The following is a 22,714-nucleotide window of genomic DNA, read 5'->3' as shown; positions in this document are numbered from 1 at the left end:
AGGTGGGGGGTGGGGGGTAGGATTGATATATTTACTTATTATAGCAGTGCTTCTCAACCTTGGCAGCTTTAAGACATGTGGACTTCAACTCCCAGAATTCCCCAGCCAGCCTTGCTGGCTGGGGAATTCTGGGAGTTGAAGTCCGCATGTCTTAAAGCTGCCAAGGTTGAGAAATACTGTATTATAGTATGGATCTCTGAAACCTCAAAGTGGTGCTCTCACAGTGTTGCCTCAATTCATTCCCCAAAACAACATTCCTGCAAGGTAGGCTGGGCTACCCGATTGAGTTTGGCCCAAAGTCACCCCGCGAGCTCCATGATCAAGTGAGGACCTGAACCCGGGTCTCTCTAGGCCAAGCCCCAAACATTAAGCACACCATTATATCAGCTCTGCACAGCCATTATATGCAACTTCCACCTAGGTATGTATGTATATATTTTAATGCATCTTTTTCTCCTAAAATGTTAGGGCCAAGAAGAGGCCCTCGCAGATTCCAGGCATTTCGGCTGGGTGTGCCATAACTGTGTTCCTCCTGGCAGCTCAGCCATTTCATCTAAAAGGAATCTGTGGTTGATTTCTTTTACATCCCTGGGTAAAAATAGAGTCCTCTGTCCATCCTATTTTGTATCTGAGGAGGTCTTGGAAGCCGAAGGACAGTAAAATCATTGAGGAAACTGTCAGGGTTAAGCCCCACCAAAACAGAGAGAAACGGTCCAGTATTATCACCTGCTAATTCTGGAGGACCAGCTGAGGAGAAGAACTGGGAAATGGCTGGAATTAGTGGCTGAAACTACATTTGCAATCCTGGGTAGGAATTTCAGACAAGTCTTGGTAGGAACCTGATGAAGAATTGGGGATGGTCTGCCTGATGAAGAATGGGGTTGATGGTCATCCTGGACGATGAAGAATTGCCTGATGAAGAATTGGGGATGGTCATCCTGGAGAGAAAAGGAGGAGAGACATAATATTAAGGTTCAGGTACATCATGTAACATAATAGGGAGCATTGTTGGGGCCTTCTCCGTGGCCACAGAAACAAGGACCAGAAATAACAGTATAATATAAGGAAGGACTTCCTTGTGGTAGGATCTGTGCCAGACTAAGGAGGCTGTGGGTTCTTCATCTCTGGAGAGCTTTAAGAGGCTGGACGGTCACCTCTTGAGGATGGTTGAATTGGTTCTCCTGTACATTGGAGAGAGTTGGACTAGATCAGTGTTTCTCAACCTCAGCGCCTTTAAGATGTGTGGACTTCAACTCCCAGAATTCCCCAGCCAGCATGGCTGGCTGGGGAATTCTGGGAGTTGAGGTCCACACATCTTCAAGGCGCTGAGGTTGAGAAACACTGGACTAGATCATCTTTGGTGTCCCTTCCAACTCTACCATTCTGTGATTCTTGACACTGAACTGGTAGAAATGTTGGCACATCACTCTTGAAACGGCTGTCTCATGGATGGGTGGCTTTTTGCTGGTTTAATGTAACAAATATACAAATAGACATTATATAAAAATATAATGGAACAGGTGAGCTTCTATCGCACTGTTGTGGCTGCCCTCTTGACTTTTTGACCATACCCTGCACCCCTGCCCTGTGACCATCCAAAAAGATCACCCCACCCCATTACTGGGGTCAATCCTTTCCCTACCACAAACCATTTTTCAAGGAAGCCGGTTGAATTTCCCTGGCCTAACCTCCAAGGATGTCCAGGAACTTCTCATTCTAAAGAAGCAGATGATGCTTTTATAATCTAGAGGGCTACCCAAACAGAAGATCCCTCGTATGTAGGACCTGTTAAGAAGAGGATCCCATAAACCAGGGTTCCTCAACGTTGGCAACTTTAAGACGGGTGGACTTCAACTCCCAGAATTCCCCAGCCAGCCTTGCTGTTGAAGTCTACCCATCTTAAAGTTGCCAAGGTTGAGGAACCCTGCCATAAACTACAATTCTTTACTCCAGACCGTTTGATACAAGAGATCAACCCATCCTGAAACAGAGTAGATGAAGAACAGAGAATGAGTGGGATTATTTGGGGAGGACAATACTAACGATTGTCTCAAGGGTTGCTATGGAGGAAAAACTTCCTTATATAAAAGAATCTGCTTTAATTCTGAAAGAGTGTTCCTCGATCTCCGCGCATGCAATTGAAAAGCAATACCAAACGTAATTCTTCCCCCGACTTCCCCGCACATGCACGGTATAATCAATGCAGGCCCTTTTCCTAATGCTTTTCTCATTCTGTTTATTTTTCTAACAAATTCTCTGTCTCTCTTTTTCTCCCCCACCCCAAAAACCCCAAGAGCCAGAAATGACGTCTCCAACATCAGAAGGGAGAAAACTTCAGTTGAGCGGAATGCGGCTTTGTAAATAGCAAACCGCAAGTACTTGATGGGGGCAACAGAGGTGAACTTTCCAGGTTAACTAATTCCACAGTTTAGAAAAAAAAAGACGGGGGGGGGAGAGAGGATATTTAAGAAGGTGCAGGGCCACCCTTAGAGTCATAAGCTCTGAGAATGAGGGCCATCAAGGTTGTTCTTTCCTTGCTGGGCTTCGTCTGTTATGTGTCAAGTCAGATGCCGGGTGGGAGAGGTAAGTGAATTCAATTACCTTTACAGGAGGGCTTAATTTCAGAAATCGATTTCAGATTTCCAGGTGGAGCACGATAGATCGGGTCTTTCTCGTCGTCGCCGTTTTTCCCTCCACCCCTGTGCTCGTTTTCTTAATAAATTCTGTTGCAGTTTCATTAGGATCGAGTTTTTATAGACACGCTTTAAGCCGGCAACAAATGTATTGAAAGGATTACCCGGTAGATTCTGAGTTGAAGATTTGGATTTTAAAAGTTCAGCAGAAGCCTTATGCAGAGGCTTGTGTTTGAAGTTAAACTTTTTACTTTCGATCGTGGAATATTGTTGCCCTTTATGGCCACGCAATATTTAATTGTATATATTTAATGGACGGCGATATACTGCCGTGCTGATTCATAATTATAGACAGCTACACAGTCTAGTAAAATCTCCCTTTCTCTCTACCCCTCACCCACTGGCAAAAATTGAGGAAATTCCTCCAGATTTGGGCACAAATAAGAATTTAATGAAATCTAGAAATGGGAAGCAGAGAAAAAGATTGTTCCTGTCTTATAAGCGGCATCACCGAAGGCTGGATGGCTTCTCGTGGGCAGAATTGTTCTGTACTATGGAACTCACTGCTACAAGGTTCGTCGGCAGTGTTTCTTGGAAATTGGCAAAAGAGGGAGGGTGGATACCCAATAAATATCAGCTCCCTGTTAACTGCTGTCTTCTTGCAACCAGGCAAACTAAAGATCTAGTACAGCGTTTCTCAATCTTGGCAGCTTGAAGATGTGTGGACTTCAACTCCCAGAATTCCCCAGCCAGCCTTGCTGGCTGGGGAATTCTGGGAGTTGAAGTCCACACATCTTCAAGCCGCCAAGGTTGAGAGTCACTGAACTAGGAGATGCAATGCATTGTTACCATGTTAATTTTGTCTGTTGTTCACTTGAGTTTCTTCGGTCCTTAGTAAGTTTTGCAGCCATAAACCCAGACAAATGGGCTAGTTCAGAACCAAGTTAAACATATTGTGCAAATAAAGGTGCTTTAAAGAAACACACTTTTTCAAAGGAAGCCTTTTAGCATCCGATCTGAGCCTGAAGTTACCAGGGCTGGGGGTGGTTGAAGGGAAGGAATGGGTGCTTAGGGCTGCTTTGCAAAATGTGTGTTTCTTTAGAAATACACAGGCTGAGCATAGATTTAACTGCCCTAGTCTGGCTGCCCTCCAGATGTGTGTTGCAGAATGTGACTTGCAGAATTCTTACCTATCTCTATTCTGGAATTTTAATTCCCGTACCTCCGGAGGGATCCCTCGCTGGCAAGACTGGCTTAAACTAAGAGGCAACTGAGTTATTCTGCCAGTCATAAGCAGTTGCCCCTGTTTGAAAAGCCCCACAAACTTCGTATCCCTCCCGGGCTGCCTTCACACAACAGCCTTGACCAAGTCAACTGCAAACCGAGCCATTGTGCTCTCACGACTGCTAACTTGGTTTGTTGTTATCCTTTGGTTAGTTGGGTTTTTTGGGGGGATTTGTGACCTAGTATTTTATGGTTCTAGATATTGCACAAATGCAGAAAATTTCTCTCCTCCCACGGTCCCTATATTGTCTTGTGTGAACAAGCCTCAATGTGTACAATCCTGGTCATCTCGAGTTTGCATCATTGTCAGCTCCTTCCCGCCCCAGGCTTGCAATAAACCAACAACTGTGTTAATCAAGTGTTGGAGGGTGGGGGGAACCCAGTCTAAGGCCCCAGTTGATGAAAAATCTCTGAGTGACCATAGGCCAGTCTCTCTGGGTCACATTCACACTACATGTAACCCAGTTACTGAATTAATCCACGTTCTGCCGTTGCAAGCTAACCAAATGAGCGAATGCAATGTGGTAAACTGAAGGAACAGAATAACGGGGAACCTGAACCTGCTTAGCCCTGAGTGTAAATGCAGCAACCGGGTTTTTCACTGTCTTGGTTCCTTTTAGGGAACTACACCTTCTCTCCCAGCCCAGCCTCCCTCACAGGGTTGTTGGGGGAATAAAATCAGGAGCAGCCTTGTATCCACGGCCTCCTTTTGCTTTCAGAGAAATGACAGGCTATAAATACCTCAAGGGAGTGACACCACCGCCCTGCACCTCAAAGGGACGCTCTGCATTTTTGAGGCAGAGAGGAAGGGCCTCTTCCAGGAGCTTTGGGGAAGAAGGGCGATGCATTATTTAGCTTTTACAGCAGTGTTTCTCAACCTTGGCGGCTTGAAGACGTGTGGACTTCAACTCCCAGAATTCCCCAGCCAGCATGGCTGGCTGGGGAATTCTGGGAGTTGAAGTCCACACGTCTTCAAGCCGCCAAGGTTGAGAAATACTGTTTTACAGGGAGGCATTTGTCTTAACAGGAGCAGGCATGTAAGGCAAATAAATGACTGGGCTATTTTCCTTGCAGGTCAGAGCTGCCAAACCTAACTGGGGCTGGCATGCTTATATAGGGCATTTAGTTGTGTGCACACAGACCAACCCCCCCCACCTCTGAACCCCTGGATTGCAGCTAGGAACCACACAAGATCATTGAGTGCAGAGCCCTGTCCCCAGCGTCTCAAAAAGGATATTGTGGCACCAGAAAAAATGCAGAAGAGGAGAGCCAGAATGATGGCAAGTTAGACGCCCTCCTGGCAAGGGAAAACCATGCTCTGGGAGGGGCTTTAAAGTTTGGGGGGGAAGCAATAGAGGGGAGCAAGAGGGGGTGTGAAACCCCCCCAGCACGGAGAAGGAGTCGGGGATGTTTCTTTTCGGAAGACAGTCGCCGAGGTTCCTCAGCTTAAATTGCCTGGAAGCAGAGTGAGAAGGGACCCCAGGCCCTACAATACATCAAGACCCCATGGAACTACTGACCACGAGATGTGGGGATAGCAAGAGCTTGAAATGGCTTCGGAAAGAGATTAGTTAGATAGAGAAGAGAGAAGAAGTCTGGCAGTTACTTATCAAGGCAGTTAAATGGGACTTCCATGTTAAGTAGCAGTCTACCAGTTTCTCAGCAGTTATAGCAGAGGAAGACTATTCCCTCAGCGCCCAATTCTCTCTGCTTGTCCCATGTGAGAACCAGGACGCTGGACAAGTAACTTAGTTGTTTGTTGGTTTATGAATTATATCAACACCTGTCATTGTGACATTGTTATAGCTTTGATCTGAGCGATCTCACCATTCTTAGGCCGGGTGCACCCAACTGGGAAAACCTCAAGCCGGATTAGCAAAAGACAGTGGCCTTTTTCTCATGAGATGGGGTGCCTAAACTATATTATGGCTTAATAAGAGAGCTTGCTTCACACAACCCAAGAAAATAGCTAAGTTCTCCCATCATGCTGAACAACAGACTGCCCAGTCTTATTTTAGCCTATCTAGGGCAGTGTTTCTTACCGTAGCAACTTTAAGATGTGTGGACTTCAACTCCCAGAATTCCCCAGCCAGCCAGGCTGGCTGGGGAATTCTGGGAGTTGAAGTCCACACATCTTAAAGTTGCTAAGGTTGAGAAACACTGCTCTAGGGTGTTGTGCAAATGCCCCTTTATAATGGGGGGGTGGGAATTCAGCGCCCAGTTAAACAGAGTTGCTCAATACAATCCCACCCTTGACTTCTAATTTGCTTAATTAACTATAACTATATCTCTCAGTCTATTTTTAAATGTTGGTAAACGACCCAGAGCCTTCCTCTGCACAGCAAGGTGGGCTATGAATTCAATCACAGATAATTCAATCACATAAAACTAGAACCCGAGGTCCATTGACGGGATGGAGCGCTAGTGGGGTTTTTTGGCAGGCTTTGGGCAAATCTGTATCTTTTCCCAACCCGAGGCCTTTTCAGGTGCTTTACTCTCATCAGGAAGAAGTAAGATGTGAGCAGCAGAATTTTTAAACATTTTAAAAAGAAGTCCTGACTTTGGGGCAGTGTTTCAGAAAAACACGGGCATTTCAGCCTTCCCCAGTGGGCGCCCACATCATGGGTTGCAACAGACCTAGTTCCCCCCTTCGGCCCTATGAAAATGTGCAGAGATGAGGCTGGATGTCCTGGGAAGGGCCACGTAGCTTCCCGAAGGATCGCAATCGGAGATGCTTTTGATCCGGCCCCGCTTAGCGCTTCCCTTCTCTTCCAGGAGGCGACTTCTCTCCCCAGATGCTCACCGAGATGAAGGAGACAAACAGGGCACTGAGAGAAATCAGAGAACTGCTAAAACAGCAGGTAAGAAGGAAGAAGTCAAGCCCCTTCTTTGCAAAAAGCTGAATTCTTCTTTGCAGCGGAAACAAAACAGACACAGCCCTGGTCCATTTTCAGCTGCGGAGCAAAGAAATGAACCTCATCCTCTAAAATTGCCAGCTGGGCGTTCGGTTGGGGGAAATGTTGCGGCTGCATCCGCAGGAAGCGTTGAACCCGGATCGCCGAAACGCGTCGTCGTCGTAGGTCGTATAAAGGAGGGAACGATAAACAAATGAAATCAGCTGAGTTCCCACCAGACGCGACGCGGCAAAAAGAAAATAAAAGTTAGCCCGAACCAAATTTAGCATGTTTCCCAAGCACAAATACCTTGATTTGGAAACTGTGCCAATAACCTGGGCTCCGTTTTGTGACGGAGAGAATTGCATAAATGCTGGTCACTATGGGAGGTTTATGCCTCAAGGTATGTAGGGTACCAGGGGGGTCGAAAAAGGCAAGATGACAAACCCAACCCTGTGGTTGAAGCCCCACTCTTTTGTGTCTGCATTGTGGCACACATTGAAAAAAAAGGGGGGGGTCATTGCATAGTTGTGCTGCCATCTTGACTTTTTTGACCCCTCCCTGCAGACATCCCTGCAGGGCAGAGTCCCAGAAAAGGGGCTAGTAATAACCCAGTGAAATATTTTGCATGGGCAGAGTTCAGTGGCAATTCGCTAATTAGTCCTTACACAAACCAAACTAAAGGCCTGCCTGGATTTTTCTGCAGAGTAATTTTTAGGGTGTGAATGTGCATCCTTTTCTTGAGGCTATCCAGTGCCTGACTGTGATACAGGAAGACTAGAAGCTGAAGAAAGCAAGATCTTGCTCTCTGGAAAGATGCATAAGGCTTCTGGGAAGGAGATGTCTGGAGCCAAAAAAATAACCCTTGGGCCTCCACAATCTGGCAAAAGAAAAAAAAGGAACAGCTGTGTGTACTAAATAGAACCTCCATGGGCAGGAGCAGTTTACATCTGACTGCTAAAATTCCGAGGCTGATGGTGGAGGAGGGCTGTTTGCCTTCAGGCCCTGCTCATGGACTTGCCTGGAGTGCCCAGCTGGCCACTGTGGGAAAACAGGACACTAAATGAAGCCTGAGGCGAGGGGGCACCTCTGATTCAGGGAGGGTGCTGGGCTCCCGCTGGGGAAGGGAGGCATCTGGCTGGAGCTGGAGCTCTTCCACCAGACTCTGCTTGGGTTCGCAAACGTCTCAGCGCAAGAGGTGCCTGGGGTCTGTGGGGCGCTCCCAAAAGTTGGGGGGACAGCCTTTCCCAGCCCTGCTCTGTCTGCCTGACTCTTATGCAACCCCGCATTCCCCGTCCTCCTTCCTTCCCACTCCTGGCCTCTCCCTGCCAGCTAACTGGAAAAGCAGACGGGCAGACCCCACATGCCAGGACAAACTGTGCAGCCCAGGGCTGGCGGGGGACGGAGGGAGGCAGCCTGCCCTTCCTGTTTTCCACTCCTGCTTTGTCCTAAATAAAATCAGCCTCTGGAGCGGTCCTGGGCCGCAGCCGGGCAGAGCTTCAGAGGCAGCGCTGGAGACCGGATACTGGGGAGATCTTGTCCAGTCACCACCATCCCCACTTCCCAGCACCCAGGGCCTTTTCTGTCGGCCTCACGGGGTAAATAAGACGGGAATCACCACCAGATGAGCTAATTCTACTTTATTGTAAAGCTACATTGATAGAATCCTGCAAGTCTCAAAGAACAATCCTCCCCCAGTCTCCTTCACAGCCCAAGAAACTAGGGAGGGTCTCTTCTGAGTTTCTTGCCCTGCCCACTATCCAGCTCTGGGCTGGGCTGCCTCTTATCTGACCGTTCCCTTGGGTGCGTCTTGTTGCCCTGTCTCCCAAGGTCTTTCCCACATACCGTGACAATTTCTTAATCTTACCATGAGATCTTCTTCAACGGCGTGTGATGCTGTCCATGAGCAGGGCTTCCCCCCTTCGACCCAGGGCTCCTATGATGAGGGCTAGCCATGGAGCTTCCATATTCAAAGGCAGTGTATCTCCTATTATCAAACCTCAGAGAAAAACTCTAGGGGTTGATTTCCTCCATTGTATCCCGCTGTGGACCGCTTGGGAGGGACTGCATTGGCAGCCAGATACTTCACCTGTATGTATGTGGGAACTTCTTACGGTTCCTATGGAGTTTCCCAGCACAGAGGTAATCTATCTACAATTAGCATATGCCAATTGTGGACACTTTCTCTTGTTTTTCGCAGTGTTTTTCAACCTTGGCAACTTTAAGACATGTGGACTTCAACTCCCAGAATTCCCCTGGCTGGGGAATTCTGGGAGTTGAAGTCCACACGTCTTCAAGTTGATGAGGCTGAGAAACACTTCGCTGTTAGAGTCATCTTACAGAAGTCTAGCATGGTGGAACCTCCAAGCACAGGGACAATCTATCTGAGGTTGGGAGGATTTCTGCAGAAAGAAGAATGTAGGACTAGCTGGATCCTCATCAAGACCCAACAAGGCAATTGTTTATGCCCCCCTCCCCTTTCTACGCTGCTTTTTCCATTACACAATCCCTTTTCAACAGGAGGAAACTTAAATGCAACCCCCACCTTCCCTACTAACCACCGTCCTTTTCTTCTGGAAGTGCCGGTCTTTAAAAATTTAATTTTCTAACCAATGCATTTGGCAGGGAGGGAGGGAGGGAGGGAGGTGCCCTTCGTCCTTCTGGAAGAGGACGTTCCTGTCTTCTCTGCCCCCACACAACTGGGGCAGAGAAGCCAACCCAGTTCTGCTCTGTCCTGCTCTCCAGCAAGGTCTGGATTTGATTAAGGACCTGAAAAAACGCAGTTGCATGGCAGTTGTTTATACATGTGCTGGAGAGCTCACTGTTTGCATTTTCTTCAGGTGCAATGGATGCTCACGAAGCCACCTTCTTCCACCTAACTGTGTCCCCCCCATCTTTCAGTTTGGCTGAACAGAGAGCAGGATCCAACCCTCCTATACTTTGAATTCAAATGGGTTGAACTGGTAAAGCAGTGTTTCTCAACCTTGGCCACTTGAAGATGTGTGGACTTCAACTCCCAGAATTCCCCAGCCAGCTTCAAGTGGCCAAGGTTGAGAAACACTGACCTAAAGACTTGCAGCTCTCCAAAGGGGGTGGGGGGAGGATTTAATATGGTCTTCACAAGGGAGTTCAGTGAACATCCATGGACAATAAGCATGAAGGGTATTCAATTCAATCAAACATTCTCAGTGATTTCACTCAGTCTTTCTCCCAGCTTCTTCAATCCTGTCCTTAACCTTTGGGGGGGTCTATTCGCCCCCACCGTGCTACTCCAAGCTCAAGCTGCAGCCTTTGACCCCAACATGGGGGCCCTAAGTTTTGGGGGTCTATTCGCCCCCACCGTGCTACTCCAAGCTCAAGCTGCAGCCTTTTACCCCAACATGGGGGCCCTAAGTTTTGGGGGTCTATTCGCCCCCACCGTGCTACTCCAAGCTCAAGCTGCAGCCTTTGACCCCAACATGGGGGCCCTAAGTTTTGGGGGTCTATTCGCTCCCACCATGCTACTCCAAGCTCAAGCTGCAGCCTTTGATCCCAACATGGGGGCCCTAAGTTTTAATCGCGCCTCCCGGAGGCAGGCCCTGAGGTCCATCCTGCCAATGCTTTTCCATCTGCTGCTGGGCATCCTCAACGCCCCCCCCGGGGGTCTTTCTCATTCCAAATATTACCACGTTTTGCAGTTACTAGGGACTATGAACTTCTTTTCCCGATTACGATCTTCGCAGGTCAAAGAGATCACCTTCTTGAAGAACACCGTGATGGAGTGCGATGCCTGCGGTGAGTCACGTCGAAAAGTGTGGGTGCTGGTTTTAACACTCATGTTTGAATTAGATGATTCAGACCAGAGATCTTAAATTAAAGAGATATTAAACCTTGAAGTGAGAAAAGATCCAGCAGCCAGACCAGTTGAGGATCAGAAACAGAGGCTGTGGATCACTTTTTCCTGAATGGGGTCTTGCCCATCGGCCCCCAAATCCTGCTTTGACAATACAACCCCTGCCAGCGAGGTTAAATAATTAAATAAAATAATAATTAAATAATTACTATTCATTGTCAGTCAGTTTATTAGTCTTCGACCGGTACAAGACGTTGGTCCCTAGTGATCTGGGAGCACTTATCCACCTATCTTAAGCAATCAGTAAATAAAATTGGAGACAAAATTCAAATTCTTCTGTAAAACAGAGGACTAGAACCCGTGAGTAAAGTCCAAAAGAAGCAATAAGTCTAGGTTATAAGCAAAGTAGTATCTAAAATTACATCAAAAGTGATCACAAGCAAAAAGCATGCTGGAGTGCTCTTCCTATGAGCTGAGATTGTGCCCCTTGAGGACAAGGGGCTACTGAAACCACAGCACACATCTTGCTATACTGTATTTTCTATAAGGACTCACGGACCCATTTCATAACTTCTCATCTGGTAAAATATCCTGGAAATTCGGATCTTTTTTACGTGCAGGTGTTGTCGTCTGATCAGAATGATTCCGTTTCCTTGAACGTAGCTAAAGCGTGTTATACTGTTTGTAAAATTAGGCAGACTTTGACTGCCCATTGATGATCCCACCAATCTGTAAATATATTATCGTGTTTTCCTTTACGTATTTCATTTTTAATGCATTTTAATGAATTTTTTTAACGTATTTTTATTTGTAATTCTGGTCTGTGACCGTAATACATATGATGAGTATTCTAAAAGTGCAAACGTGTGAGGATATCTAAAATAACATAACATTTAATAATAGGTAAAATTATGTAAAGGGCATCTGTGTAGCAGGAGCTTGGCCTATCGAGGTCGGGCGGATCTTACATGTTGGAATAAATGGCAACTTCTTTGTAGAAGCATCTGGTCGCAGGCTGAGTCCGAGTGAACAGGGTATCTGCTGATCCAGTGTTTCTCAACCTTGGCAACTTGAAGACGTGTGGACTCCAACTCCCAGAATTCCCCAGCCAGCATGGTTGGCTGGGGAATTCTGGGAGTTGAAGTCCACACGTCTTCAAGTTGCCAAGGTTGAGAAACACTGCGCTAATCGAAGGGATGATACTATTCATTGTAATCTGAGATAAACAAGGAGGAAACAGTAACCCGTTGAAAGCAGTAGAGAATTTTACCCCTTCTTTGCAAATTCCTCTCTGCCAAAGACTCTGCATTTCCATTTAGGATTACAGTGTTTTTCTCCTGCTAAGCAGCTGAGAATGCATGCGAAGCTGCCTTCCACTGGCAGATAAGAATAAATGGTTGAAAATGAAGGAACGAGCAAAAATGCCCGAAGCCACAGGCTTTTCTTACATTCTTACCGCTTACATTACATTCTTACGGCTAAGAATGGGTGCCTTTAAAGGCTACCTGCCAGGGGTCTCGGGGGAAGGGGGTCACAGAAGTCAAGATGGCAGTCACAGCCATGCGATTAAAGCCTCACCCTTTTTTTAACCCTTTTTTTTAACATGCATTTTATGTGCAATAGTCTGTGAGAATAACCTTGGGAGACAGGAGGAGGAGGAGCCGCAGCCTAGACAGTGGTTAGACAGCCTAGACAGACCCTCCCTAGTACTTTGGAAAGTAAAGGCAAGGGAGGGGAGAAGTGCCTTCAGACTTGCAAGATTTTGTTATTGTAGCCCAGTGTTTCTCAACCTTGGCCCTTTTAAGAGGTGTGGACCAACTCCCAGAATTCTGGCTGGGGAATTCTGGAAGTTGAAGTCCACACATCTTAAAGTTGTCAAGGTTGAGAAACACTGGCCCGTTTCTTGATTTAAAGGGGAATTATTGCTGTTCCCCTCCAAAGATTACCAGGGAATGCAAGAGAACATCAGTGACATGCAATAGCCAGAAAGGAGAAAGAGAAGGGGAAAGGGGAAGAAGGAGGAGGAGGAGGAGAAGTAATAATGGAGCCAACCAAGTCTCTCTCTCTCTTTCTCTCTCCAGGGATGAACACCGGCGCAATAGGGCCTGGAATCAGCCTGACAGCTCTGAACCACTGTTCCCCAAACCCATGCTTCCCAGGGGTCACTTGCACCAGCACCCCGAGCGGCTTCCACTGTGGGTCCTGCCCCTTGGGTTACACAGGCAATGGAACTCACTGCACTGACATTAATGAGGTCAGCTGCTCCAAAGGGCGACTCGCTGCCAGAGTCCTCCCAAAGAAAGGGCTGAGGAGGGTGGGTGGACGTGGGATGGGGGCTCCTGCCCTTGGTTTGCTCTTTTGCAGAGTCAGGCTCCAGGGGCCTTTCTCGGATTCAAGCCAGCAAAATCCCTGGGAGAAAAACAGACATTTTCCAACTGTCCCCTGGAATGAAATCCTTTCTGCCCCTAAAGTGCAGTCTTAGAATCTCAGAAGATCCTGGGACGTGTTTGAAGCTGTCTGGCTTCCGAGGGGAGGGGGCTTATTTTTCCTTGCATGGATCTAGAATAAGTTCTAGAGTGGAGGCGGCCCCTTTTTGTAGTCCTGAGAGCTCCTGAAGGTTGGGGGGACACAGGCTGTGGAGGGCTGGGGGATGATGCTCTGTGAGGGGAGACCCTTGTGGAAATGAGGGTGGGTAGAATTTTCTGAGTTTTTCTTCTTTGGGTAGGATCTCTCCTTCCCTTTTAACTATGCCAAGTTAGGCTTGAGGTCAGGGCTTTCCTCCTTAAAATGGTGGCGCATGAAAAAAATGTCTTGAGGACTGCAGGCTTAGGATTATAACCAATATTTTCTAGAGCTGTTGGTCCTGGGGGTGGTGTTTAAGGGTGGTGGAGCCAGGAGGGTGGGGTGGAGGTCAAAACACTCAAGATGGAGGCCATGACCACATAACTGAACCTTCAAACAAATGGTCAGGACCACCATCTTGACTTTTTTAACCATCCCTGTGGAGTCCCCTGAGTGTAGCAGAAGGAAGAAGCAGAAGGCTTCATATCCCTTCAAAGACACGAAGAGCTTTCAAGGGCCAGTGTTCCTATTCTCATATTGCAGGCTGGCATGGGATGGGATGAGGTAGATCTTCTTGTCCCAGTTTTCTGCTGGTTTCCCAGTCCTGAAAGCAGAGTCCCACCAGAAAGTAGGACCCTTTCCCCAGCAGGAATGACACTGCTTCCATTCTTGACCACCCTTCTCCAAGCTGGGGTCCTCCAGATATGTTGGACCCTCTTCCCAAATCCATGGCCAGCCCGCTGTTTTTAGAAGTGTGCGTGTCTGAAGGACACCAGCTTGCAGAAGGCTTTTCTTGCAAGCATGACAATGTCCTGCCCTCACCTTAGTGCTGTTCCATGATCTCCAGAGAATCAAGCTCTGGAAAACGTGGAGATGGTTGGGTTCACAGCCAATAGAGCCCCACCCCTTTGCGGACCAAGGAGATTCAAGTTGGATTCAAGCTGCTATGTAGCTGTTTCATGTTACTGAGGTCCAAGGTCCTGATGGAGGCCCTCTGCCCATCTCAGAAATGCCCTTTCCCAACAGGGTGCCTGGATGGGTGGGCCGCAAAGGCACAGATGTCCTCTCAGTCCCCAATGAGCACAACTTCTCTTTGCAGTGCACAGCCAACCCGTGCTTCCCCAGAGTCCGCTGCATCAACACGGCCCCTGGTTTCTACTGTGAGTCATGCCCACCTGGCTATAGAGGACCGGCGCTGGAAGGAGTCGGTTTAGCATTTGCCAGGACCCACAAGCAGGTAACTCCGAGAAGGATCTTCTTCTCTGAGAGGAATTTATTAGCATTGGCAGCACAGATACTGAAATTGGAACAATACAGAGAAGATTAGCATGGTCCCTGTGCAAGGATGGCATGCAAATTCATGAAGCGCTCCATGTTTTTCTCCTAGAGTAATTGAGAGTTGGGCAGCATACAAGTTTTATTATTATTATATATACAACAACGTGAAACCACAACTGCCAGTTCTTTAGCTGATGTTGGCCGTCATTCACATCAAGTTCTTCCCAAGAACCTAAGACAGTGCTTCTCAGCCTTGGCAACTTTAAGACGCATGGACTTCGACTCCCAGAATTCCCCAGCCAGCCACGCGTCTTAAAGTTGCCAAGGCTGAGAAGCACTGACCTAGGATGTTGTAATGTATTGGCTTAGTATATGTACAGATCCAAGCAGATGGAAATGTTGTCAATGCACAGATTTTCTAAGTGCCGTCTGAGATTTTTTGGTATCGCACCCCATGTGCCGATAACCACTGGAACCGCCACAGCTGGTTTTATGTCATAATCTTTCAACTTCGATTTTGAGACTTTGATACTCTGTGATCTTCTCCAATTCTTTTTCTTCTATTCTACTATCCCCTGGTATTGCCACATCAGTTATCCACACTTTCTTCTTTCAACCACAGTTAAATCTGGTATGTTATGCGATGATGATGATGATGATGATGATGATGATGATGATGATGATGATGATAACAACAACAGCAGCAGCAGCAGCAGCAGCAGCTTTTGCAGAGGGGAGAATGGGTGGAACCCTATTCAGATTTTTTTTTTTTGCAAAATAAATGAACAAAGCAACCATTTTCAGTCTGGATGGTGACTGGGGAATTAAATTGGTGAATGCATTTTCACGTGCTCTTCAGGAACTTGGGAAATCCAGAGCTGCCTTTATGGGGGAAAAAAGATAATTTTATCCAACTGGAAGGCCGAACTGGAATTTTATCCAGATGTGATATGACTCCCTGGGGACTGCCATCTAGCCTGACTTGGCACCAAATGGGCACATTCACATGTAAACATAGGAAAAATAAATGAGGGCCATGGTTGGGCATGACTGGAGGTTCATCTATCCCAGGATCTCCAGGGTTTTTGAATGGAGAATGCTCTCTGCTGTTGTTTTATTTTATTTATTGTTTAAATTTTAAGCCACCGAATTGCCGAAGCTGGGGAGGAGGGCAGTTTACAATAATACAGGCTACGAAATGCAATCCATGTTAAAGCCTACAGAATAAACTGAAGTAAAGTACAAAATAAGGACAGCACACAAACTAGGCAGCAGCAAGGCGGTGTTCAAAATCGAAAAGAATAGGGATTAAAGTACAATTAAGACACAGTTCAAATACAATTAAAATTAAAAAGCTTGGGACAATGGAAAGATTCAGCTGGCACCGAAATAATGCTAATGGGGGCACTGGTTGGGCTGCCCTTCTGTAAACAGGGTGCCTTTGCTGAGAAAGCTTGTAGAGAGAGGGTAGCGTCATTTCATCCACGGTGTCCCCATCACTTCCTCCTGACCTCTGTGTGTTTCCTTTGCCAAACAGGTCTGTAATGACGTTAACGAATGTGAGGAAGGGACCGCCAGAGTCTGCGTGCCAAATTCCATCTGCATTAACACCCCGGTAATTCTTCTTCGCCAGCCAGTCTCATACCTCCTCAAAGCTGGGCTTTGTTACCAATGGAGTGGGAAACAACTGGAGCAACCTTCTCCAACCTGGTGCCTCCCAGATGTCTCAGAGTATCATTCCTATCCCCCAGCAATTTGATCTTGCTGGGTTGCTTAGCTTGTCAAGATTGGCCACGGTCAGTTAAGTGCCGTCAGCTTCAGGCAACTATTCTGACTCACACTGCTTCCATCCCACTGATGCTTCAAAGGCTTGGCTCTAGCCAGCAATGCTGGCCTAAAAATCCTCATGCGTCTGTATTTGGACAAGCATCAGAACGCATGTCCCATTGAAAGCCATGGATGGCATCCAGTTGGACACGCATCCACTGAAAACCGGGGGAAGAATCTGGGTTTGGGAGGCCCATTAGAGCGTGTGCTCCAATGGAACCAGTGAGCGATGTCACACTGGAAGGCCTTGCGCTGAAAGCAAAGGGAAGCATGATATCTGTTGCGTATTGGGGAGGGATTCTATGAATCTCAGGGCATGACAACCCCACTGGGGTGCTGTAATGAAAATCAGAAAAAAGGATTTTTGGGGTCCTTGATGTTCTCTGAGTGGGGTTATTTTCCTACAGATGTTTCATTACCAGGCTAGGTAACATCACCAGGGTGAGGGAGAGTGGGATTTGTTCCCTGTTTATCTACAGTAGCTTGCCCTGCCAGTGTTGGTGGGTGGGTGTTCCTTCTTCGTTAGTTTCTTGAATTAGGATATTATTTCTTCCCTGATTATTTATCTGGTGCTGCTTCCTGCTTCTCTGAATGCTGGATGTTGGGGAAGATGTGCCCTGGGCTGTCTGTGTCCTTCCTTGACTTTTGGTTATGTCTTTTAAATGGTCTGTGGGTGGGATTATCATTATGTGTCTGTTGATGGCTGATTTGTCAGAATGCCAAAAGATTCTTCAGTGGATACACGGCATTTCCTACTGAAGGCAATGGGTGCTGTACAGACTTAGCTAGCAGGAGTCACTCCATCATCTGAGACAGCAGATGGAATAGTGTGAAGGGGAAGGAAGGACTCACGGGAGTAATGGAACTGGTTTCGCACATCTGCTGGGGAGGGAAGGGGATGCAAATCCAGCTGGTTGACTACCACATTTCCTTCTGGCAGGGCTCCTACAAATGTGGGGCATGCAAGAGCGGCTTTGTAGGGGACCAGACTTCTGGCTGCCGGGCCAAGACCAAGCGACGTTGCCCCAACGGTGAACTGAGTCCTTGTCATGAGAAAGCAGAGTGCATTGTCGAGCGTGATGGGACCCTCCTCTGCAAGGTGAGTTGGAGGCTTTCCTTGGCTCTTCACCTACTTCCCAAACAGTTCCAAGATTTGGGAAACTGATGCTGCAGTTTCTCTGTTTCGAATGGTGGTGAAATTTGGGTTTGTTGAACTGCTCAGAACCTGTTTTAGGTTCAACACTGGGTTACACTCAGTTTCACAGGACAGGGTGCCTTTGGGTGCAGAAGCTGTCCAATTCCAGGGAGATTCCATCTTTAGTCCTGGACAGGACTGTCTCTCCCGTATGGAATTAATTTGTAATCTGGATTCATCACTCCTGCTGGAGGGACAGGTGGCAGCCGTGGCTAAGAGGGCCTTTGAACAGCTTCATCTGCTAGGCAAGTTATGACCCTTCCTGGTTTAGGAAGACCTTTTCACAGTCACCCATTCCTACTACTGCAATGCACTTACTTGGGGCTGCCCTTGAAGACTCTTTGGAAGATCCAGCTGGTCCAAAATGCAACAGCTCAAGCAGAGATGGACGCTTCCTGGCTTGCACAAATATCACACTACTTCAAGAGCTGCACTGGCTACTAGCCAATGAGATCTGGAAGAATGAACTCCCTCCATATCTCTTCTCCAGGGAATGTTATCAGCAAGGAGTAGAGTCAGGCCTTCTCAGTTGCCGTTGCCTTTCTTTGGGGAACAGCATTTTCCCAGAAATTTGAATGGCCCCAACTACTGGAATTCAGAAACAGTACAAAAAGCCTGGCTGTTCCTGCACTCTTGGGGTGGGGATGGTGTTTCCTTTCATAGTAGGGTGTCTGCTGGATTTAAAGTGATTTCTGTTACTTGGTGTATAATCTTAGTACTGTATTGGTGCTGTTCTACTTTCAGTTTCTCATCTATGATCGTAATGATTCTACTGTTTTAACCTGGTTTACAACTGAAGTGCTATAGCATATCGGCCTAGGATATAAGAAAACCAACAAATAAAAAAAGAGGGTTTCTTTGAAATTACTCTCCGTTGCTTCAGATCAAATCAAACCTTTATCACGGCCTATGGGCCAGAAACACAACAGTAAAATACATAGACCTGTAATTATTAATAACACTTTAAAAATGCATTAAAATTACATCAAATACATTATTATAGTAACTGTGGTACACATAGCAGTGGCAATCACCAAAATTTGTGCTAAACTCCGTTGCTTCATCGCCAGGCAGAGTATAGCCTTGAATAATGTTTACTGGAGGGGGGAAGACCTGGGGAGTAATTTTTGTTATGAAAACAGGAATGTTAAAGCTGCTAGCAAAGGAAGAACAAGCTGTTGATCAAGGGATGTTGCAAGGGGACATGCAAGTTCCTGGTCTCTTTTAGAGGTAGATGCTAATCCAGGTCTTGACTGAGTCATTGTCCCACGTGGTGGTGGTGGTGATGATGATTTAAATTTATATGCTGCCCAACTCCCAGCGATTTTGGGTGGTTCAGAAGTAGGATTTGGTTCCTCTTCCCTGGCAGGCGTGTCCTATGCCTGGGTCTGCCCCGATTCAGAGCTGGGGTCCTTGTTTTCCTTGGGAGACGGTGGCAGACATGGGCATTCATGATTCCCTCTGCTTCTAGTGCATCGTTGGGTGGGCAGGAAATGGCTACATTTGTGGAAGAGACACCGACATTGATGGATTTCCTGATGAGAATCTTAGTTGCACTGATGAAAAATGTCGCAAGGTAAGAGACTTCCTCCGAGTTAGGGGTTCCTCAGCCCACAGCCTTTGGGCCAATTCTGATTTCATCTGTTCCTCTGGCTGCAGTGGGGATCAGGGAAGCCGCCCCCAAGGCAGGGGAGGAAGAGGGAGGGAGGGAAGTTTGGGGAGCTCATATTTCATTGGAGTGATGTTCATTATTTTGGGGAAGAGGAGAAAAATCACAGAACAACTGATATTATGGAGAGAGACACGGGCATACGAGCATCACCTTAGAATTTGTTCTGTATTCACTCCCAATCCAACCCCTTTCTCAGTCAATGTTTTGTTACAGAATGCATTAACCCTGCTAGAACTCTTTCTAGATGAAAATTTATCCTAGAGATTGTTAAGGAAAATATTGAAAATCACATTTTTAAAATGCTTGTATTATTATTATTATTATGGAAGCCCAAGTCTTTAATCTCAGAAGCATCTGGTTGGTTGATCTTGGAATTCATAGATTTTAGACCTTGATGGTCATAGCACACTCAGAAATTGGGGGAAAGGAAAAAAGGGGCTTTGAAAGTAAATTAGAATAATTTCAAAAATGTGGACGATGTTACTCAAAGGCAACCTTTCTGATCCTTATCCAAACAAGCAAAGAAAATTCAAAGAGATAGAGAAGTCGTATCAAAGATCTATAGCTGCAAATCAGATGTAGCTTTTTCCTTACACTATTATGTGACAATTGCCATGCCTGAAAAATCCACAATTGATTCCTGATAGATTGATTAACCCGAAGGACTACGTGTTTCTATTGGATCTATCAGTAGTCATATTGATACTGTTAATATTAGTCCCAAATGTGACAAGCAAATATTGTATGTATTCATGACCCAATTCCTGAATTTCATCTCCAGCAACAAGGCAATTTTATGCAGTCCTTCTTAAGCAATGTTGGAGGAGTTCAGTGTGCATGAAACAAAATGTTTTATTGCTATTAACCTCATGTGAATGCCACTGGAAATTAATTTCACGTTGCTTAAGCAATCCTCTGCTGGTTTTAACAAAACAGGACATTCCGGAGGTCATGTAAATAAGTCAGTCTTGTTCTCAACTTCTTTTAGCTTTCTATATGAAAAAGTTACCGGCTATAGTTAATTCTGCCAACATTTGTAACCACAGCAGTAGCATCTGGAGCAAATAGACCAAATAATAAATGTTGAATAAACTGCCAAAAAAATATTCTGAGATAAATCAACCCCATTTTTAATTCTGCACAAGCCTTTCAAATGGTTTCTTTGGAACCGAGTGGATTCAAAATAGTAAAACTCTGAAAGGCCCAGTTTACTCTCCCCTTCTCCCCAATAGACGTAGACACCATTTTAAAACTGAAATTGTCCTGGGATATAACTTTTCATGAGTAAACCGATTACACTTTTATCTATGACCCAATAATTTCAGTATTTATCCGGGTTTCAGTGGGGTCAGAGAACCCTCAAGCTGAGTCGAAAGAAGAGGTGAATTATGAAGTTTGTTATTTCAGCCAGCAAGTAAAGCCGGGATAAACATCCAAAGATTAGCTTGGAAGTATGGAAAATTAAATCCACCTTTCTCAATACATACTTATAATTGGTCCAGTGAAAACCTTGCAGGACGCCTTTGCCAATTAAAGGCATTCAATATCCTCTACATTTGTTAAAATAATATGATGGAAGATTTCTCAGTGCGTAGCAGCCATGGAGCTGAATTTCCTTTAATCACATTTCTCTTAAAGCAAATAGTCAAAGAATTCTAGATCATCTCTATAAATTAGTGTTTTTCAAATGTGGCAACTTTAAGATGTCTGGACTTCAAATCCCAGAATTCCCCAGCCAGCAAAGTCAAGATAGCGGCCATGACAGTGAGTTTGAAGCTTGGTGATGCACAGATAAAATGGCAGGGCTTTGATTGCACTGTGGTGGCCGCCTTGTTGACTTTTATGACTATACCCTGCAGACCCCCTTGGAAGTGTATTTCTTTGATGTATTTTTGGGAATTTGACTTTTTCAATCATATTGTTGGACTCTGTAAGCTTCCTAGATCCGACCGGAGTGGTGCAGAAGTCAGAGAAATAAATAGATAAATGTCTTAATTCAAAAAAATATATATCTTAATTTTCCTGGCACCTACAGACCAACATGGTCCAAATCTAATAAGGGAGATGTGAAAAATATTTTGCCGAGTAATTAAAAGTCAGCACCCCAGTTAAATGGTATCTGGTGTCACGGCTGGCACCCTCAGGATAAGATGAAATCTCTCTCAAAAAGTGACATTTCCCCTTCAGGATAACTGTGTGACGGTTCCCAACTCCGGCCAAGAAGATGCTGACAGGGATGGGATTGGTGACGCGTGTGACGATGACGCAGATGGAGACGGGATAAGAAACTCAGAGGTTAGAACTTCTCAAGACCATGACCAGCGGTCTTCAGCCTGTTTCCCTCCAGGGCAGTGTTTCTCAACCTCATCAACTTTAAGACGGGTGGACTTTAACTCCCAGAATTCCCCAGCCAGCCATGCTGGCTGGGGAATTCTGGGAGTTGAAGTCCACCTGTCTTAAAGTTGATGAAGTTGAGAAACATTGGTTTATAGCAGTCAACAATCAGGAGTCTGGTAGGACCTTTTCCAGTTAACCAATTTTCTTAAAAGCCACCAGCTTTTGTAAGGTGCAGCTCACGGCACGCGCTTGATGAAGTGAGCCGCCGTTCATGAAAGCTGATGTCTTTTAAGAAAATTGGTTAGCTGGAAAAGGTCCTGCCAGACTCTTTCCAATTTTAAGGAACGTTTGCTTATGTGAATGTTAACCTAATGTTATGCTGTGATTCAAGTGGATAACATTTCTTTCTTTGTTTAAAAATAAATGTAGATGGCCGCCCATCTCATATACGTGACTTTGGCCGGTATATGCAGCCAGCCATACACAAGACGGTTGATTCCCATATATTTCCTAAGACCCAAGAATCCTTGTTCTAACTCCAAGCCATTGTATGATGCCTAAAGAGAACATCAGCAGCTTTGGGACATGATGCTGGCTATTTCAGCAGATTTTCCCAACTTATCCTGCTTGCCAGCTTTCCTTGAAACATCTGGGTATTGCAGGGAAAAATCAACATCTGGACAAACAGGCTTTGTCAGCTGTTCCAGTTTTGCAAAGCTGCCCTGGTTTTCCCATTTCCTCCTGACTTACTAATCCTCGCCCCTCCAGGACAACTGTGTGTTTGTGCCCAACTCAGACCAGCGCAACACAGACCAGGACAACTTTGGGGATGCTTGTGACAATTGCCGGAACATCAAGAACAATGACCAGCGGGACAGCGATGGCGACGGATGGGGGGACCTGTGTGACAACGACATGGATGGGGACCGTGAGTTTGGGCAGTACCCCCAAAAGCTGGGCTCAGAAAGTGGGCAGTTATAGGGCCCTTTTAAAAAAAGTCTTTTCCCCAGAGACTTTCACAGAGCAGGATCACCACTGTGCAAAGCCTGTTTTTCAATCATGGTTTGTTGAATATACCATTATTTATACATGCTACTTTTTAGCTTGCTCTTCATTAAAAGGAATCTCCCAAATGTCCTAGTTCACACTATCGATGCCATGAACTTGGTACGTATTCTGGCAAGTGTGCCCCATTTGGGG

The 22,714-nt window shown here is 46.1% G+C and overlaps 1 protein-coding gene and 1 non-coding gene across 2 annotated transcripts in view; both read left to right on the top strand.

Moving 5' to 3' along the window:
• Positions 1-2,402: 2,402 nt before the first annotated feature.
• The window catches only part of COMP (cartilage oligomeric matrix protein), a 32,258-nt gene continuing 11,946 nt past the window's right edge, over positions 2,403-22,714 (top strand). Inside the window, exons 1-10 of the mRNA XM_007430330.3 lie at positions 2,403-2,583; positions 6,693-6,778; positions 10,534-10,585; positions 12,725-12,897; positions 14,305-14,442; positions 16,021-16,098; positions 17,251-17,409; positions 18,977-19,081; positions 21,365-21,472; positions 22,283-22,442. Of these exons, the coding sequence (XP_007430392.2) occupies positions 2,508-2,583; positions 6,693-6,778; positions 10,534-10,585; positions 12,725-12,897; positions 14,305-14,442; positions 16,021-16,098; positions 17,251-17,409; positions 18,977-19,081; positions 21,365-21,472; positions 22,283-22,442 (1,135 nt within the window). The 5' untranslated portion in view covers positions 2,403-2,507. The remainder of the gene's footprint in view (positions 2,584-6,692; positions 6,779-10,533; positions 10,586-12,724; positions 12,898-14,304; positions 14,443-16,020; positions 16,099-17,250; positions 17,410-18,976; positions 19,082-21,364; positions 21,473-22,282; positions 22,443-22,714) is intronic.
• On the top strand, positions 14,479-14,585 carry LOC112540888 (U6 spliceosomal RNA). The gene has a single exon (XR_003084933.1). It is a non-coding gene; the product is annotated as a U6 spliceosomal RNA (small nuclear RNA).

The sequence above is a fragment of the Python bivittatus genome, unplaced genomic scaffold (assembly GCF_059951505.1).
Source record: "Python bivittatus isolate LINGU-HERP-01145 unplaced genomic scaffold, Pbiv_v1 ctg000580_np1212, whole genome shotgun sequence".
NCBI lineage: Eukaryota > Metazoa > Chordata > Lepidosauria > Squamata > Pythonidae > Python > Python bivittatus.
The sequence above is the reverse complement of the archived record's forward strand: the minus strand, read 5'-3'. Positions and strand labels throughout refer to the sequence as shown.